Source organism: Hemiscyllium ocellatum, chromosome 2 (genome assembly GCF_020745735.1).
Source record: "Hemiscyllium ocellatum isolate sHemOce1 chromosome 2, sHemOce1.pat.X.cur, whole genome shotgun sequence".
In the NCBI taxonomy this organism is placed as follows: domain Eukaryota; kingdom Metazoa; phylum Chordata; class Chondrichthyes; order Orectolobiformes; family Hemiscylliidae; genus Hemiscyllium; species Hemiscyllium ocellatum.
Window position 1 is genome coordinate 101,775,954 of NC_083402.1, and position 19,133 is coordinate 101,795,086.

A 19,133-nucleotide genomic window follows, 5' to 3' on the forward strand; every position below is an offset into this window, starting at 1 on the left:
AGCTTTTGTAAATCAATTTAGCAGAAAAGTTAGATTTGTCAACCAAAGTTCTCAAACTTTGAGTTTTAAACTAAAAAACATTACAGCTTCCATTTATAGGCCAGAAACAACCATTTTCATTACAAAGATTAGAAATCGTAAATCATCCTTCCAGTTTGTCTTTGGTTTGAACAATTCAGATACATTTGCACACAATTACAGTTACATGAAATCAGTATTTTTCATACCAAGCCAATATGCTGGAAGGAAAGGACAAACAGAAATTCAGATCGATGGTGCTGCTTTTTGGGGCACTGTTGGTGCATCATAATCAGAGTAGTGTGGATATGGAGTCTGTAAGAGAGGTTGGTTCAGTTCACTTGCTGACAGTTTTCTTCTTTTGCGGCGTAAAAGTAGCGTGGAGATTGTGAAAACCACAGCAACCAAAAGTAGAGCAGATATGATTCCCACAGTTATCATCTCTAGCAATGAAAGTGGCTGATCTGCAGAGGATATGCAAGTTTAAGAACGTTTCAGTCAGTCCAAGTTGAACAAATATTGAGCAAAAATGTACCCGTGTCTATTATGTGATGTGATATGTAATTGATTCAAGATATGCCTATATGCAATTTTTGAAATACTCAACTGTAGATATATTTTTGAAATCAACTTGCTCAAAATGTGTTATTACACACTTCTACATCAAGTGGAACTTGAACACAGGCCTTGTAGCTGAGGTAGGATGTGTTTTCCTGCACACACAAGAATCTGAGTACTAAAATTTATACCTAAAGCTCGGTATCTTTTGAGCATTTAGAAAGCTGTACTTGCATGTTTTAGTGTTTTTTTTCAGTCTGGAATTCAAAATACTTTTTACTGAGAACAAACTGATTAATACAGGCCTGCTCATCGCTGGCCATTACACTCTGTTCCACTATTCAATAAGATCATATCCGATTTGATTTTAACCTCAACTTTATATTACTCAACATGCCTGGTAATCTGCCTTAAAAGTATTTAAGCATTTTACATCTGCTGCAGTTTGAGGAAGGGAGTGCCAATGGGATCTGTATTGAGAAAGAAAATGTTTCTTCAGTTGTTTTAAATGACATCCCCATATTGTTAAAACATGACCCCTAGTTCTAGATTCTCTTCCACATCCACCCAGTCAAATCCCCTCAGAATCTTAAATATTACAATTAAGTCATGAGGGGAGGGTTGGGGGAAGAGCAGCTGTTTTAAACTCAAGTGGATACAAGTCCAGCCTTTCCTCATAAGGCAACCACACATTCTCGGTATTGTCTACTAAACCTTTTTTCATCAGTTTCCAGCACATTAATATCTTTTAGAAACAAAAGTTCAAGCCTGGTTGAAAGCTACACAAATTAGTCAACACCTTCAAAACCTGATGCTTAAGATTGCTTATCCTATTCACTAAAGGGAGAAGGAGAACAAGTGTTTGCTGGCTAAATGAAAACTTACTTGGCCATTGAATGTCATAGGTGTAGCCAAGATTTTCTGCAGGTACAAACATTTCTGCATTGGTGACTGGAGGCCAAAAAGGAACCATATTGTACTCTTGATTATGTCCTATGGGAGCATTTTCAAATGGAAAGGCAGATAAATCTGAGGAGAGAAAGGGGGAGGAAATGAAGTGATTTTTAAACCAAACATGGTGGCATTAACTAGGCATACGAACCATTTCATTGTACGATATTAGCAAAAGAAAACTCCAAGTGCTAGAATTCATACCAAGTGAAGGGACTGAAGAGATAAACAATGTTCTTTGGGGAGAGTGTAGATCCTTTTTCAGAAATGGAAGATTATTTTGGAGAAAGTGTATTTAACAAAAAGGAACTGGGCAACATGTAAAGCTGAGGGATCACAGACAAATAATGAGAACGATGTGCAGAGTGCTTGTGGCTATGACTAAAGAATGGAAGTTGTGTTCCAGTTAAGCAAAATTTGAAATAGATCCAGGCTTCAGATAGAAGACACCTTTGGTCTAGTCCCATGACACAAACTATGCTAAATGGAACAGAATTAGAATTGGGTACTCTGTGTAGTCATAAGCAACAGAAGTATATTTAATAGCATGCAACATGTATCATATGTCATTTGACCAATTAGGATAAAGTGAAGGGATCAATCCTGGGTCAATGCAGAGTGTGGAACACCAGGTGGAGCGTAAGAAATATGATGCCAACCTGATGAACAAACAATACAGGGCTACAAAAGAGACAAATGCAACAGTGCATCTTAGAACAAAGTGCTCCCACAATCAGGGGAGCAGATCAAAGCTCTGACCAGGACACAGCCACTCTAAATGGTAGTGGACAATCAACCATTATATCAGGTTACACACAGCTTGGCTGATATTTCTAATTATCACAGATTCGTCAGGATGGGATAGAGAGGTCCTTGAGAAGACAAACAGAAAAGATTTACTAGAATTAAATGCATTGTTAGGATGAGGAATTTATTATATGTATAGGTTGATGAAGCTGGGAATTGTGATCAGTGACGCAAGGGGAGATTGGATAGGCAGGTAAAAGGTTATGATAAGTTTGAACAACAAAACGCTGTCCATATCAGCTGATTTTACAATGGTGTTTTGATACAAAGCATGAAATGGGTTGGGGATGGGGGTAAACAGTGGGGAATGGGAGAAAAAAGTTACTTAAAAGCAACATGTCATGATAGAGAATGTGCTGTCCAAGAGAATGCGGGAAACAGAAACAGAATGATTTCTGAAAAAAAGGAATTTGGATTGGCTAGTGGAGTTTAATGAAGATGCCACGGGGACAGGGTTTGGAAGTGGACTGGCTGCATTACTCTGGGCAGAACTGGTTTATGCTTGATGGGCCCAAATTGACCCTGTATGCCATTATGTTTCTAGGACTCTAACTGGCTATGGTCCTTGACAACATACAGGAAATAGCTGAGAATAGGTTAGTATCTGTCAGAAAAGATCATACATTAGTGAGGGGTTTAGATTTGTGATTTAACTTTTTGGAGAGCTAGCCTTGCAATAACAGTTTGCTGTTACTATTGGGGAAGGTTGAAACTAATTTAGCAGGTGAATGGGTTTGAGGAGAGACCACTAAAACAAAGGGGTTAAAAAAGACAAGGTACACAGAATTGGCACAGATAGCACCAGAGTAAGAAATGGTAAAGTAATATATGGGTTAGTGAATGTAAATACAATAAAGCCTGTATTTGATTTACTGAGCTGGGATGTGAATGTATGACATGTTTCATGATATTGGTTTACTGTTTGTAACCATGCAATTGGATAAAAAGCAGTCCAGAATAAAGTTAGTCAATCAGGGTGTGGGTAGGGTGGTTCAGTGTGCTTAAATCACACTTTAACAGACAAAACTGGCACAATGAACCATCTGTAAAGAGCGACTCAGTTAGTCAAGCTACATTCCCACAAGGAGGGTAAAGGTGAAACATCAAACCAGAACACTCTGGATGAAGAAAAAATGACAAGTGATCAAATGAACGAAAGGAATTGATTCATGGAGGCATATGGCATCTATAAAGGGAATAAAGACAGTACTTTGCATCTGTCTTCATCAAGGAAGATACTGCCAAAGTTTAGAGGTGGTAGCTGAAATGTTGGATGGATTACAGATTGGTTAAAAAAAAGACATTAGACTACACACAGTTTGAAAATCCCTATGATCTAATGCATCCAGGGATACAATCATATTGGAATGCTGCAGATAAGATTTGAGAATGGTTCCAACAACCTGCAGCATTGAAGGCTAAGGGATGACTTTAGAGGGTTATAAAATCATGGGCATAGATGAGGTAGAGGGCATAAGTTTAAAAGGAGAGAGGGGAAAGATTTAAAACGAGAGACCTGAGCGACAATGATTTCCCAGAGGCTGGTGCATATATAGAATGAGCTGCCAGAGGGAATGTTTAAGATCAATATAATTACATTTTAAAGACATTTGGACAGGTTCGTGGATAGGAAGGTAGAGAGTGATATAGGCCAATGCAAGCAAATAGGACTAGTTCAATTTAAGAAACCTGTTCAACATGGACGAATTTAGCCAAAGAATCCATTTCTGTTGTAGGATTGTGATTCCATTAAGATTGATTTTTTGAATACTGATTTATAACAAATATAGTCATTCCATCAAGGTCACTGGGTTAAATTCCTGAATCATCCTTCCAAATAGGACTGAAGGTGCCCCTACTTCCAAGGGCTGCAATGGTTCACATGGCAGCTTACCACTGCCTTCTCCAGGGCAATAAGGATGGGTAACAAACGCTGGAATAGTCAATTTTACTCACGTCATGAACTATAAGAAAAATAAACGCTGGAGAAACTCATTAAGCATCATCTGTGAAAGAGAAAAAATGTGTTAAAATTTCAAATTCTATATGACTGTAGAACCCAAGAACTGTGCTGACCAATACACAAATTATTATAAAAATGACCAAACTCTTATCGGAAGTCTCCATAAAAAGATCAATATTAAAAAAAGGTCCAGCAACAATAATTAAAATGAATTTGTCAGATTACCTGCTTTACTCCTCTTCAACCATTCATCAAAGATTGCATCAGTAAATGTATGCAGTAAAACAAAGATAGGGTCATTCGGAGACAAGTGGGTTTGTCCACCAGTTCCGTTAAGAAATAAGTGTGCCAAGTTATGTAAACTGCGAACTGCTGGATCATACAGTCCTGAAGGATCATTATAACCTAAAAGGCAGACCACAACCAATTCAAAAGTTAAAAATTAGAAAGGCAGTATATTTAAGACAAATTCTAAAACTAGCACAGGAGTCCTGTTTGAGTAGACTATTTCCCCTTGAATCTGTTCCTCTCAGCATTCACTAAGATTTGGCTACAACCCAACATGAGTTAACCTGCCTTTGTCCCATATTCTTTAAAACACTTTAGGAGAATGAAAAAAACTCTCAAATAGCATACATTTTTAAATTGTGAAAGAGTTCCCAATTTCTATTAGTTTGTGTGGAAGTCCTCAATTTTGAGGAAGGTCTGGCACTAATTTTAAAGACTATGCTGCCTAATATCAGCAATAATAGTTCCACTAACCCGATTATTTCTTCACTTATCTTTGAAGTTACTTCACCCTTAAAAATCATTCATGGCAATATCATTTTCTCCAGCTTTCCTGCAAGCAGTAAGCTGGTATATTCAGCTCCCAGATCTGATGATTGGAAGTCTGCCCTTTCACCTTTACCCATTATAGCAGTGTGGCCTCAAGCTATATAGAGTTGATGGAAAGAAATGCCTAAAGTCCTTTAAACTAGGTCTCTTGGTTGAATCACTTTTGACCTTTCACTTTCCCTTTTGCGATTGCCCAAAGCACAGTTTTTGACTTTAGCTCTACTTGATGGGCTGAAATAGCCATTATCTGTACTGCAGGGATTATATGACACTAGCTTTTCTATCTGACCCTAATAGTTTCTTCTTTAATTCACAGAATGTGGGGATTTATCCTGGAACAGGAACTACAACCATCATCATACTTAGTACAATAGAGGAGTGTGAGAGAGCAAGAGTTCTCACCACCACTGCACTGCCATGGATTCCAGTGTTATGCAGGGTTATTGACTGCAGATGGTCAAATTCAGCATTGACTGGCCTTGACACCACTGTTCACCAGAAGCTTAGTGGCCCTTGTAGGTCACAAATATAAATAACAATTTATTGCAAAGCATACTTGATAGGACTATTACTGACACCTTTCAATCATTTTACAGATGATGGAGTACAGCAGCAATTGACCAGGTTGCATTTGTCTTGTCCATACAGTACATCCTGGGCAATTATCCATATTTTGAGTAATGGATACTGGTATGTCAAGCTCTTGAGCACAAGTCTTTATTACTATTACCACAATGCTGTCAGGCTCCATATCCTTTGGTGCATCCAGTGCCTAATAGTTTATTGATATCACATGGCGAGAGTCACATTGGCTGAAGACAGGCATGTGATGCTAGGACCTCTGAACTCAAGCTGGATTATGCACTCAGCACTTTTGGCTGAAGTGCAAATGCTTTAGCCTTCTCTTTTTGTCCAAAACTAGATTGTTGAGTTCTACACATAATGGACACTGGGTGAATGGTTATGGAGAGGAGGCTGACTCCCGCTGTAATAACTAAAGCCAAGATATCCAGACAGGCTCACCTCAATCTGTTTAAAATGTAGTAAGATAAGTGGTATAACCCAATCCACGCTTCCCCCCCCCAAATCTGTTAAAAAAGAGAGAAAATGAAAGGAAATCCCTTCACTCATTCTATAATCAACAAATAATTTACTTATCTAACTCCAACAGTGATCAAATTAATAGAACCACTAACAAACTAAGCAATTCCCCTCTTATTACTGGCTATTCCCAAATAAAACAACATTCCAATGGTGTTCCATTAAAAATTAGAATTTAGTCTCAAAATTACAGGCAGAATACATCTTCCTGAATACCCCACACCCTCTCCACTGATCTTTCAGGATGCCTCCTCAATTCTTGCATCAGGAATTACCTCTTTCTATTCTTGTGTTAGGAATTTTAGTTGAGTACCACTGTACATTTCATCATATGATAGTAATTGAGACAGTAATCTCTTTAGATGACAGTTTGCTTTCTCTGATTTTCGAATACATCTTTGATGACCTATTAATCTCTTTACAATCTCATTGGTTCCAGGTTGTCACAACCTTCAGATTTAAATTCAATTTTTCCTTTGCCGAAGTGCCTGGTTTAAATTAATTAACTAAATTTTAAAAATCTGTTGTGCCTGCTAACAGTGTCGTCTTCTGGTACAAATATTTTCAATTTGAGCACCTGGAACTGGCAAGCTGCTGCCCACAGACCTTTTTAATCTTTAAACATTGTGAAAAAAAAAATTTAAACCATGTACTCTTTACACCTTTCCCTCCTGCTATTTTACACACAAATTCTAACATCCTGCCTTCCAATCCACAAATACTCTATCCGACTTCACACATACAGGAAATAGGAATACAGGAATGGGATGTGGACTTAAGATACGAGAGACATAACAGCCTTTGTCCACACCAATCCCTCAACCTCTTATTTTCCCAAATCTTCCTTAGCTCTGGTAATAATCCAGAAATTGTAAACTTTTTAGGCCATGTTAAGACAAGGCCATTAGTAATAAATAGGTGGCCATTTGGCCCTTGAACCTGTTCCACCATTCATTAGGAGTTTGGCAGATCTGACATTCCTCATGCCCATTTTCCTGCCCTTCCCAATAACCTTTTGATTTATTACTGTCACTTGTACAAGTGTTGACTTACATGCTTTACAGGCAGATTGTACTATAGGTACATCAGGGTAACAGAACACAGAATGCAGGGAAGTATTACAGCTGTCAAGAAGATGCAGACAGACATTTAAGAGGTCTATTCAAAGTCTGTTAATAGGGAAGAAGCTATTCTTGTGACAGAAGAGGGTGGAAAAAGTGTAACCAGGGTGGGGGGTCTTTGATGTTGTTTGCTTTCCCAATGCTGCAGGAGTATAGATGAAGTCAATGGATGGGAAGTTGCATAATGGACTGGGCTTTGTTCACAACTCTGTAATTTCTTGCAGTTTTGAGAAGAGAAGTTGCCACACCATGCTGTGATGCTTTCTTTGGTTCAGCTATTAAAATCTGAGAGAGCCTTCATAGACATGCCAAATTTCCTTAGCATTCTGAGGAAGTTGAGGCTTTATGCTTTCTTAACAGTAGTATCAACATAGGACGAATTGTTGGTGATCACCACTCCCAGGAATTTGATGATATTGGCCATCTCCACCTCAGCACCATAGATAAACAGGGACTTGCCCTCCACTCCGCTTCCTGAAGTGGATGACCAGTCCCTAGTTTTGCTAGTGTTGAAGGAGAGATTGTCTTTACACCATGCTGCTAAGTGCTCTTTCCTGTTCTTGATTTTGATGTTTGAGTTATGATGCACAATAGTGGAATCATCAGCAAACTTGAAAATGGAGTTGGGGGGGAATTTGGCCAGTGTGTATAAGGAGTATTGTAAGGGATTAAGTATGCAGCCTTACATACACACAAGATTAGGATTATTATGGAGGTGTTGTTGTCACCTGTCCTTATTGACTCCAGTTTGGTAGTCGGGAAGTTGAGAATCCAGAGACAACTCCATCCTAACCTTCCAAATAAAAATGATGGACAGGGCCCTTTTGAAAAGATGGGGTGTCTTCAGGTTTACAAATTTAACAATGTGATACTCACTTGGTTAATGAAAAATCCAGCCCATCTCCTTTGAGATCCAACCCCTGAACTTTCCTCTGAACCTCCTAAGATTGCAGGATCTCAATCTACTTAATTTCTAGCTCATTAAAGTTAATCTCTGTTTTGAAGAAAGCTGTTCTCCATCCATCTACTAATCATACCCTTGACACTAAGAAGGGAACACATCAAGCATTGAGACTTGCTACCTCGACCCCATAGATATGGAATCCTTAATGGACTATAATTCACACATTTTAAGTGGTGTCTTTCTTAGAAATTTGTCCTATCGTGAAACTGTTTACTTTTGAAAATGTTGTCATTCCCAATACAAATTGGTTCGAGTGTGTCAGACTTCTGTGAATGGTCAGCTCTTCAGATCCTATCAAATGATCTGAAGTAGCTTATCAGTCTTCGGTCGCATTAGTGGTTGAGAGCTCACCACCTTTTAGTCAGTGAAACTTTCAGCCTCTTGAAGATTCTGACACCAGCTGAGCATACAGAGCCTTGTGCTCAGTTTCAATTTCTTTTGCATATGTGGCTGTCTCGACCATACAAAGCATCCTGGGATGCCCTCAGTGCAATACTTATGGGGAAGTACAGACTTCTGCTGACTTTTTTTAAATGAAATAGATTTTTACAGCGAGGTTACTGTAAAAATTACAAATCACTCTTGGAGGCTATTTTGTCATTCAACTACCTGGGTTTGCAAAACTGATCAAACAACACTTGAGCATTTCTTACACTGCTTTTATTCAAGCATATCCCTCAGCATCATTTTCCATTAAAAAGCAAAGAGGCAAGGAACCCACTGTGTAATAAAGTCAGATTTCAATACTGGTTATCTTAAGTTTTTTTTTGTTTATGTAAACTAATTTTATTGTTATCAATATTCAATAGTTTTGGTTACTTTTGTCTCATGTTATTGTATTCACCCAATTATAACAGCTATGCTTGTCTAATTACAATATTCAATTTCTAATAGCATTGTTAGAGCCAAACTTTATCCTCATCAGTGGCTATTATCTTGAATGCTGTCTTATATATCACTTGACAGTTAATTTTTTTTTTGACCCTACATTAGAAAGGTTTTTCTTTGACTTTTGTATTCAGAAGTTTTATTTTCTATCACTGTCAGCATTTTTCTTTAGAGACCCTTATTAAAAAAAACTTTACAAATCATTGTAAAAATATTAACTATACTTACCTTCCACTGTATTTCGGAAGCTATTTTCGGAATTGGAGTAGAAAGGTGGTGTATCATAATCAGATACTTCTAAACATTTTGCTACGTCCTGAGCATCAGGGAGACGCTGCACCATTGGTCTAGCAACATTCCCTCCTGGATTCCGTCGGATAGGACCACCCTCAGTATCTGAAGATAGTGGTATGAACAAGTTAGGATCTTTACTATCTTACTCTTTGTTTAGCAAAGACCAAGCTTAACAGATTGTCAACGTAGCTAGAGGTCTAAGTTGCATACAGATCTGAGTGTCCTCACAGGCCTTGCACAAGGTTAGTATGCATGTACAGCAAACTATTAGGAAAGCTGATTAATAATAATGGTGAGGGGAAATTGAATGCAAAAAAAGTAGAAGGTTGTACTTCAGGGAGAGAGATTTGAATATTGCATACAATCGTGGTCACCTTATTTTAAAATGTGGATTTACATGCATTGGAAGCAATTCAGAGGAGGTTTACTAAATTTATACCTGGAATGCCCATGTTTTGAGAGCTTGGACAAACTAAGTTTGTATCTTTTGGAATTTTTCAAAATTAGGAGACAATTTGATTAAAACACATGGGTGCTGACAATGTACATGTACATAGGATATTTCTTTTTAATAGGAGAATCTATAATGTGAGAGAAGGGTCACTTTGAAAAGGAAGAGAATACCCATTTATAATGGAAATCACACAAAATTCCCTTCCTCTGAACCTCAAAAGTCTTTAAAGCTCACTTCTGGAAAAGTTGGTAGAAACAGTCTTTGAGTATTTAGGGTATAAATAGGTTGATCGATTCTTGGTAAGAAAGGAGTGAAACACTAGACGTAGGCAGGAATGTGGATTTGAGATTAAAAGTCGGATCAGCGATATTCTTACTGAATGTCTAAGCAAGCTTGAGTGGACACTGAAGGCTACCCTCCTTGTGCATAGCCTCAACCACATCTCAAGAGCCTTCAATTCAAGACTTGAAAGAATACCACCTACCACTGTCCCACTAAGCTCCTGAAGCTTGGGTAGTGTCTAACAAATGTTATGTTCAGGCAAGACTTCAGTACCAAAGTTCATAGTTCGCCAATCAGCTGAAATGGCCTAATAGAGCTTGGTCTGGACAGCATTCATGTATGGAATCTTTTGCTCCTGAAAACAATCATGATCTCCGTCTCTCTCTCCCCCCCCCGCCCCCGCCAAATTCTGATAGTGTCAGGCAAAAACATTCAAACAAACCTCGATTTGGAGTGGAAATTCACAGGGGAAGGGACAGCTGGAAAGTGGGAAAGCTTCCCAAATGAGTTAATATGATTCCAGAGACAATATGTTAGGGTGACAGACAAGATATGTAGGTGTAGGGAATGCTAGATGACTAGAGAAAGAGTCAAGAAAAAGCAGCATGTTGAGTATAAACAGCAAGGATCAAGTGAATCACTAGAGGGGTGTCGGGCAGTAAAAGTATACAAGAGGGAAATCAGGATGACAAAAAGGTACATGAGATAGTTTTGGCAAGCAGAGTTAAGGAGCACCCAAAGAGATTGTACAAATACAATTTAGGGCAAAAAAGTAATCAGGGAGAGAATAGGGCCCCTTGAAGATTAATAAGGCTGCCTATGTGTAGAACTGCAGGAGGAGGTTGTGGTGGTGGTGGTGGGGGTGGGGGTGGGGGGTGGGAGGTGGAGTGAGAGAGAAATATTTTGCATCAATATTTACTGTGGAGAAAGTCAGAAATAACATGACATGACATCAGGTTATAATCCAACAGATTTACTTAAAATCAAAATTTCGAGAGTGCTGCTCCTTCATCAGGTGAAGGAGTAGTGCGTTGAAAGCTCATGATTTTGAATACACCTGTTGAACTTTAACCTGATGTCATGTGACTTCTGATTGTCTACCCAGTCCAACACTGGCTTCTCCATGTACTGTGGAGAAAGACACAAGCTACAAAACTTGGGGAAATAAATAGCGATATCTTGGGAAATGTATGTATTAAAAGAGTCTGAAAACAAGTGGATAAATCTGCAGAACTGATTGGGTGTGTCCCAAACCTTTGTGGGAAGCATTTGCTAGGCCCCTTATGGAGATACTTTTATCATCGACAGCCACAGGTGAGGTGCCAGAAGACTGGAGGTTGGCTAACTTGGTGCCATTATTTAAGAAAAGTGGTAGGGAAAAGCCAGAGAACTTTAGACCAGTGAGCCTTACACTCAGCTCTGGGTAAGTTGTTGGAGGGGATTCTGAGGGACAGGGTTGTATGTATTTGGAAAGGCAAGGACTGATTAGGGTTTAGATCAGAGTGGTGCTGGAAAAGCACAGCAGATCAGGCAGCATCTGAGGAGCAGGAAAATCGATGTTTCAGGCAAAAGCCCATCATCAGGACTGATTAGGGATAGTCGACATGGCTTTGTGCATGGAAAATTGTATCTCACTAACTTGAGTTTGAAGAGGTGACAAGATTGATGAAGGTAGTGGACTTTGAAAACATGGTTTGACAAGGTTCTTCATGGTAGACTGGTTAACAGGAATAGATCACATTGGAATCCAGGAAGAATTAGCCATTTGGGTACAGAACTGGCTTGAAGGCAGGCGACAGAGGGTGGTGGCAAAGGGTTGCTTTTCAGAATGAAGGCCTGTGATTAGCAGTGTGCCACAAGGATCAGTGCTGGGTCATATTTTTAGCCATATGATTTGGATTTGATCTGTTATGGCTGCCCATGACAGAAGGAAATAAAATGGCTGACTAAAGCCCCAACAAGCTTTGCAATATATGTTTGACAAAAATTAGAGAATGTGGGAAAGATGTGGTCTCAGCACAGTTTCACTTTGCACAGATATCGGGGATAACAGAACAATAGCTAAGAATATTCCACTCAAATTAATTGTTTCTCTTAAGTTTTCTTCTAATCATTTACAATATTATGAGTGTTTTTAAATGAAGATTCTTCAGGATAATTATAAACAGATTCCAAAGTGGTGATAGATATAATATAACAATCAATATATTAGAATGTTTAAAAACTAATTACAAGTAATGGAAGGAGGCCTCTTCTTCTAGCAAAGATAGCATTTAGTAAAAGTCTGTGTTACAGCCTGGTACAGACAACAGATTAAAATACACTACAGCTGCCATTACTGGATGATAAGGGATTCCTCGCAGTAAAACAAGTATCTGAAGTTTAACTTCTTATGCACTAAAATGGTCCAATCAAAACAATAGCAGCAATTACTAATATAGAGTGATGCACTGAAAACTAAACCAATTGAATAACCCAGCATTAGTTGGCCAATAAAATACAGGGAGAGTGAGGATCTGCCACCATGTTAGAGTCAAGGAAATTTGCTTATATTAAAATCAGACTGCCATTGACCTTGCTTCCAATTTGAGCTAAAGATTAAGGGGGCAACTGAGCCCTCACACAGAGGCCAGATTCATGGTGGTCTCTGGCCTCTCCAAGATACCAGGAAATGCTTGAATAAACTACTACATGCCTGAACTCTGCCATCTCCTGAAATTTATTGCCTTAGAATGAATTGGCCTGGCATGAGTAGGAGAAATGGTTAGTAAGTTTGCAGATGACATCAAACTTGGTGAGGTAATGGAGAGCAAATGTTGTTTCTCAAAACAATGGGATCTTGATCACAGGGTTGAGGAGTGCCAGATGGAGTTTAGTGGAGATAAATGTGAGTTGTTGCATTTTGGGGAGGCAAATCAAGGCAGGATGTATACACTTAAAGGTATGATTCTGGGGAATGTGCTCAAAGAGACCTTGGAGTACAGGTTCATAGTTCCTTGAAAGTGGCATCACCGATAGGGTAGTGAAGGTGGTGTTTGCTACATTCCCCTTTACTGGTCAGTGAATCGAGTATAGGAGTTGAGATGCTGTGTTGTGGCTGCACAGGACATTGGTTAGGTCACTTTTGGAATACTCTGCACAGTTCTAGTCTCCCTGCTATAGGAAAGATGTTGTGAAACATGAAAGGGCTCAGAAAAGATTTACAAGGATGTCACCAGGGCTGGAGAGTTTATGTTATTGGGGGAGGCTGAATTGGTTGGAGTTATTTTCCCTGGTTTGTCAGAGGCTGAGAGGTGACCTTATAGAGATGTATAAACTCATGAGGAGTATGGATGTGATGAACAGCCAAAGATCTTTTCCCAAAGGGTAGAGGAGTTTAAAACTACAGCATATTGATTTCGGGTGAGAGGAGAAAGATTTAAAAAGGGACAACTTTTTTCACTTATAGGGTGATGCATATATAGAACAAGCTGCCTGAGGAAGTGGAGGCAGCTGGCTCATTTATGACATTTATAAGGTACCTATCCAGATGCATGGATAGGAAGGGTTTAAGAGAGATATGAGCTAAATACTGGCATATGGGACCAAATCAATTTAGGATCTGGTCATTGCGGATGAATAGGACAGGTGGGTTTCTTTCTGTGCTGCACAACTCAATGACTAAGATTATATTTGATATCCAGCCAAGTATTCATAATAGAAAAGCTTCATATTGAACCGCTTTCATTTTAAAATGAATTGTCTGACCAGTATAAGGAAACAAATGTAGTCATTTTCTCTTAAAAGCAGGGTTTTGTTAAAAAAAAGTCATTCACTGGTCAATTTAAATCTGAGCACTATGTTATAGGTGAGTTTTGCTTATACGTATTAAATGATGGTACTTTCTCCATTACTAATACTGTACTGCATATGCACAATTATGAACTGCTTATAATGAAGAAAATATACTTACTTTAAAAGAGGGCTATGCCTTGAGACAAATCACTGCATTAAAGTCATATCTACAGTATAATACAACACCATTTGTGACATTTGAAGATAATACTTTAGACTTTTGGTTTTCAGAAAAGTCAACTTCTCTGAACTGAAACCTGGCATTCTCTTAATAGGCTTTCAAAATTCCTCATGACCTGATAGAAATATGCTGGAGAAAAACAGAATTTCAGCCCCTATTAAAAATGCAAATCTGGCTTCGTCAGGAACGTACATTTTGCACCTGAGGCAACTGACTTAACAAAAAAGTATGAAGTAAAAAAGCAGTTCTAAATGTTTAGAACAATTAAGTTGCCTGAAAAAAATGGGATGGCTAATAGACAACACAGATACCATTACATTACCAAGTGTACTTTGCAGGTTAAACAAGTGGGAAAGACCAAGAGGAACAGTTTTAAAAGGAAATTACAAGGTAGTGCCAAAAGGATAGAATGCAACTTAAAAGATACATTGTCAACATTTTGCACTTGCAAAAAATATCAAATGTCAGGGAAAAAAAACATTTTAACCAACTCATGAAAGAGCATTATCAGACAATGAGACAGTTAACTGCCAAGCTTATAGTAAAAAGGCAGAGAAGGAGAGGAGTTCAAAAATGCATTCGGGAGAATTTTCTTCATCAGTATATTACCAATCCAACAAGAAAAGAGTCATTGCTGGACCTGGTTGAGAGGAAGGAGCTAGATCAAGCATTCACTCTGAAGGAAAGTGAAGTGATCATCGTATTTAATGCTTAGGCTGGCTATCAAAAATGACAAGGAATAATCCCAAGTAAAATTATTTTGAAAAAGACCAGCTTCATTAGATTGAACACAGAACTGATCAAGTAAAGTGCAATCAAGATTTGGTGGTCAAAACTACAACAGAACATTGAGGTTTTCTTTGAAGTGGAACTAGTTTAGTTGCAGTCAAAATACATACCCTTGAAGGGAAGGTGAGCAAATTTGATAAACATGTTCAACATGTTGAAGTGGGTGAGATAATAGGTAAAGATTGGCTCATTGGTGACAAGAGAACCGGGATATGCAAATTTTCAAGATTTGCCAAAGAACCAAAGGCAAAGAAAAATATTTTAACCCAGTGAGTGGTTAGGATTTAGAATACATTGCCAGAAGACTGGTTGGTGGAGGGTGGAGGGGGGTGGGGGGTGGGGTTGGAATTAAGCAACCGCTTTCTGAAACCATTTAGATAAACAACTGAAGGAAAAAAAAGCTTAGCAACAGGATAGGAGAGAGGAGTGGGGCTTCCAAGATTGTTCTTGTAGCAAGCTAGCCTAGACCTGATGAGCTGAAGGGTGGTGAAGTGACTCTAAGTGATCGTCAAGACAATAGGTTACTGGCGTCCAAACTTTCAAGGAGCAGAGTGAACTTTGCAATAAGTAACAACTCCTAAGAAATGAGAAAAATACCAAGTTTTTCCCTGTCCAATATTTATTCAAAAAAAAAGTCACCCAGCTTCTAAATAGATAGAGATTAAAGTGTTCCATTTCCTGCAATTTTCTCTTCGTGGTATTTCTAAATGTTACCATTGCAGATAGTTCCCAGAGTATCGTAGTCTTCCAAACTTTCACAGAGGTTACGCCATTGGGAAAAGATCGAGTTTGGACTTATTAGCGTTGGGTCAAAATTGTTTCTAGCTCCCATTAGGTCATCAGTGCAGATGTCACAGGTATTTCTCCCTGTGGCAAAGTTCCAGTATGGAAGTGAAAATGTGGGGTCCTGCAGCATCACCTATATTAATGAGCAAGGCAAAGCAAAACAGTCAGTCAATCAGACTTATATAGGATACAAGCATGTTAATCTGAAAACTTTGTTTACAAAATAATTACTATTGAAGGAGTACTGTAAAAAAAAAGAGTTACAAGGAGGTGGTTTTAGAATTGATTTTATCTTGGCTCAGTAAATCCCAAGTTGTAAGGTGTTTGGTCAAACTATAAAATCAGAGTCAATTAAGCCAATGAAAATCGTGGTCCATTTCCAAATTTTGATATTGTCCCAGCTTCAATGTGCTGCATTAACATCCATTCCCCTCAAAATTAGTCAATGTTATGCCACCTATTAGAAATTAAAACTATCACTTCATCATTGGATGTGTTCAAATGAATAGTTACAAAGTCAATTGCTTAGAGTGATTTCTGTTAATGTTGTCCTTGATAATCGACCTGAAAGATCTGGTATCAGGACTCAACTCCAGTCACTAATATATCTTAGAAATGCTAATACTCCTGCACACGCGCAGTACTTAACAGTTTAAAATTGCCATTGTAGTTTTCAAAAGCCTATCTGGATTGTCACATAATTCACTCCCTTTTAGTCCCAGGCTGCTTACCTATTCTTCATTTTACAGATTTACTGTGTTTTTCACTGTTTAAAATCTGCTCACTTCAGCAATATGAAGTAAAACATTTGGAATATCAAAGTACACCACAGGAACATACATCCTGACACTCAGCCAACCTTCCTCCTAGCTGATCCCCATCCCATTCACCATTGGTGTGAGCATTAACCAACAGTTCCTTAACACTCTCCAAATCCTATCTTATTCCTACCTGGCTATTCTCACCCAATCCCATGTTTACACAATCTCCTGGAATTGCTGCCTCCCACCCATCGTAAAAAATATAGGCATGGAGGCTAAGGCTGAAGGCAGGTGTTGTTAGGAGAGGTGTGGGAGTGACAGCGAGCAGACCTAGCTGGGGCAAGGGGGAAGCCAAGCATTTTGAGGCAAGGGGATAGGGTTGGGTTAAAATTAGCCTTCTTCACTTTAGAAATATTAAAGTCACAACAATTTCACCTCAGTCAATGGATCTAAATTTTATGATGCAGTGATCACTTTTATCCAAGTGACCCCTACAGATGCTTTGTCCAATTGGCTGACCTCTTTCACCAGCACCAGATCCAGTAATGTTCCCTTTCATCCATGGGTACCCACATGGGTTGCAGTTATGCATACATTTGTGGGATATCTGGAACATTTCTTAATACAGTCCTACATAGACAACATTACTCGTGCTGCTTTTATCTTTCATCTGGAACTGGAAACTTTATCCATTTCATTTCCAATTCCCACCCTGCTTTCCTTGAGACCTGTTTCTTTTTCTAGGGGATATGTCAGCACTAATATCCACCAAAAACCCCTCAGACTCCAACCATCTGAACTATGCATCTGCAAGTTCTGCTCTGCCAAGAATCCATTCTCCGGTCCCAGTTTGTCTGATGATTCCAGTAAGAAAAACAATAGGGTTCTCTTGCTCCTCAATAACCACCCAACAACATTCATATCCAAAGCATCATAAGCTGACATTTCAGCAATCTCCATTCGAGACAAAAAAAAATTGCAGATGCTGGAATCCAAAGTAGACAGTCGGGAGGCTGGAAAAATGCAGCAAGCCAGGCAGCGTCAGGAGGTGGAGAAGTCAACATTTTGGGTGTAATCCTTCATCAGGTCTGGCAAGAAGGGTTACACCCAAAACTTCGACTTCGCCACCTCCTGATGCTGCCTGGCGTGCTATGTCCTTCCAGCCTCTGGAAAAGTGCCTCTTGATGTTTCATTACATCAAGACCACTATGAGCCTACACTTCGTTGTAAAATAATATTGTACTAATTCCCTGGTAACTTGTCTGGTTAGGGCATCAATTGCTTGATCTTTCCTGGTGATTTGAGGCATGAGGATTTTTCACTGTGCCAATCTCCCAGTGTTCGTAAGGTAAGGATCATTTAAGTTAGTTCCCTGACAATGTAGTGACCACAAAATGACAACCCTCTCACTGGCGACCAACAAAAAAAATGACAAAATTGACGTTGCATTCACAAAGACTCACTGCATACCTTTTTTTGGTTAGTTCAGTTGGCTGGATGACTAGTTTGCAACGTACAGTACTGCCAGAGTGAGTTCAAGTGGGACCCATATTGATCCAACTTTCTCATTATCTCATCTTGCCAGCAGGGTGATGACCATCAGGTTAAACCACTACCAGTCATTTCCCTCTGACAAGGGGCATCCCTCTAGGACCACAGCGACTTTACATTTACTGCATGCCCTTACCATGTTAAATACAGCCTCTCGCACCCTCCTGTGTGATTTGGGAGTAAGGTGGGGGAGGATCTATCCTTACCTGCATGTCTTGTTCTAGTTGCAGTAGATGGTAGCGGTGCCAGGTGAGAAAGGCAGGCCCCTCATGGGAGAAGTCGATGCCCCCGAAGGTGCGACCCTCGCCCAGGTAGGTTTTACTGACTGAGTAATAGTGGCTCCAGACGAACAGGTTGTAAATAGAGATGTTCTGGAAAGGGGGCAGTTGCCCGGCGCTCAGGTTGCCAGGGTGGCGGATAACTATTACTAGCTCAGGGTGAGGGGTGACCTTGGCGAGGTGCAGGGCACGGACAAGGCGCCTCCTGTTGGTGTCACTCAGGCTCAGCACATCCTGACGGCGGCGTAGCGGCAGAGCCGGGCTCCGGCAGTCAACCCCACTCCAGCCCGGACGGCATAGGCTGCAGTCGGAACCGGCGAAATTCGCAGCGCAGCGACAGCCGCGGCGGAAGAAGCGCAAGGGCCAGCGTTCCCGCTCGTCCAGACCATCGTGCGGGTACTGGGGACCGTGAGGGGCCGAATCGGCCTCTAACTCAACGCAAGAACCCCGTCCCCGGCTGGAGCTGCAGCGGTCAGCGGGGTCCGAACTCGGACCTGGGCAACACTCTCCACTTCGCAGCATCTCTGGTTGCATACACACCCGGGGGAACTGAGCCAATACTGCCCTGGAGTAAAGCACAGCCAGCATCAGGCAGATTGCAGGGAAAAACACTGATCCCATTTGTCCCCCACCCCTCAAAACAACACCTTTCAATTTCTTGTTACAATTTCACTAATTTCTTTCGGCATCAAGATGATGTGGACTGACTTAACTG

The 19,133-nt window shown here is 39.8% G+C and overlaps 1 protein-coding gene across 1 annotated transcript; it reads right to left on the reverse strand.

Moving 5' to 3' along the window:
• Positions 1-264: 264 nt before the first annotated feature.
• LOC132825950 (5,6-dihydroxyindole-2-carboxylic acid oxidase-like) lies at positions 265-19,039 on the reverse strand. The gene is made up of 6 exons (XM_060841620.1): positions 18,347-19,039; positions 15,757-15,961; positions 9,437-9,604; positions 4,523-4,702; positions 1,462-1,605; positions 265-482 (listed from the first exon to the last, which is right to left on the reverse strand). Exons 1-6 carry the CDS (start codon positions 19,037-19,039, stop codon positions 265-267), a joined length of 1,608 nt encoding a protein of 535 aa, XP_060697603.1.
• Between the last annotated feature and the right edge of the window lie 94 nt (positions 19,040-19,133).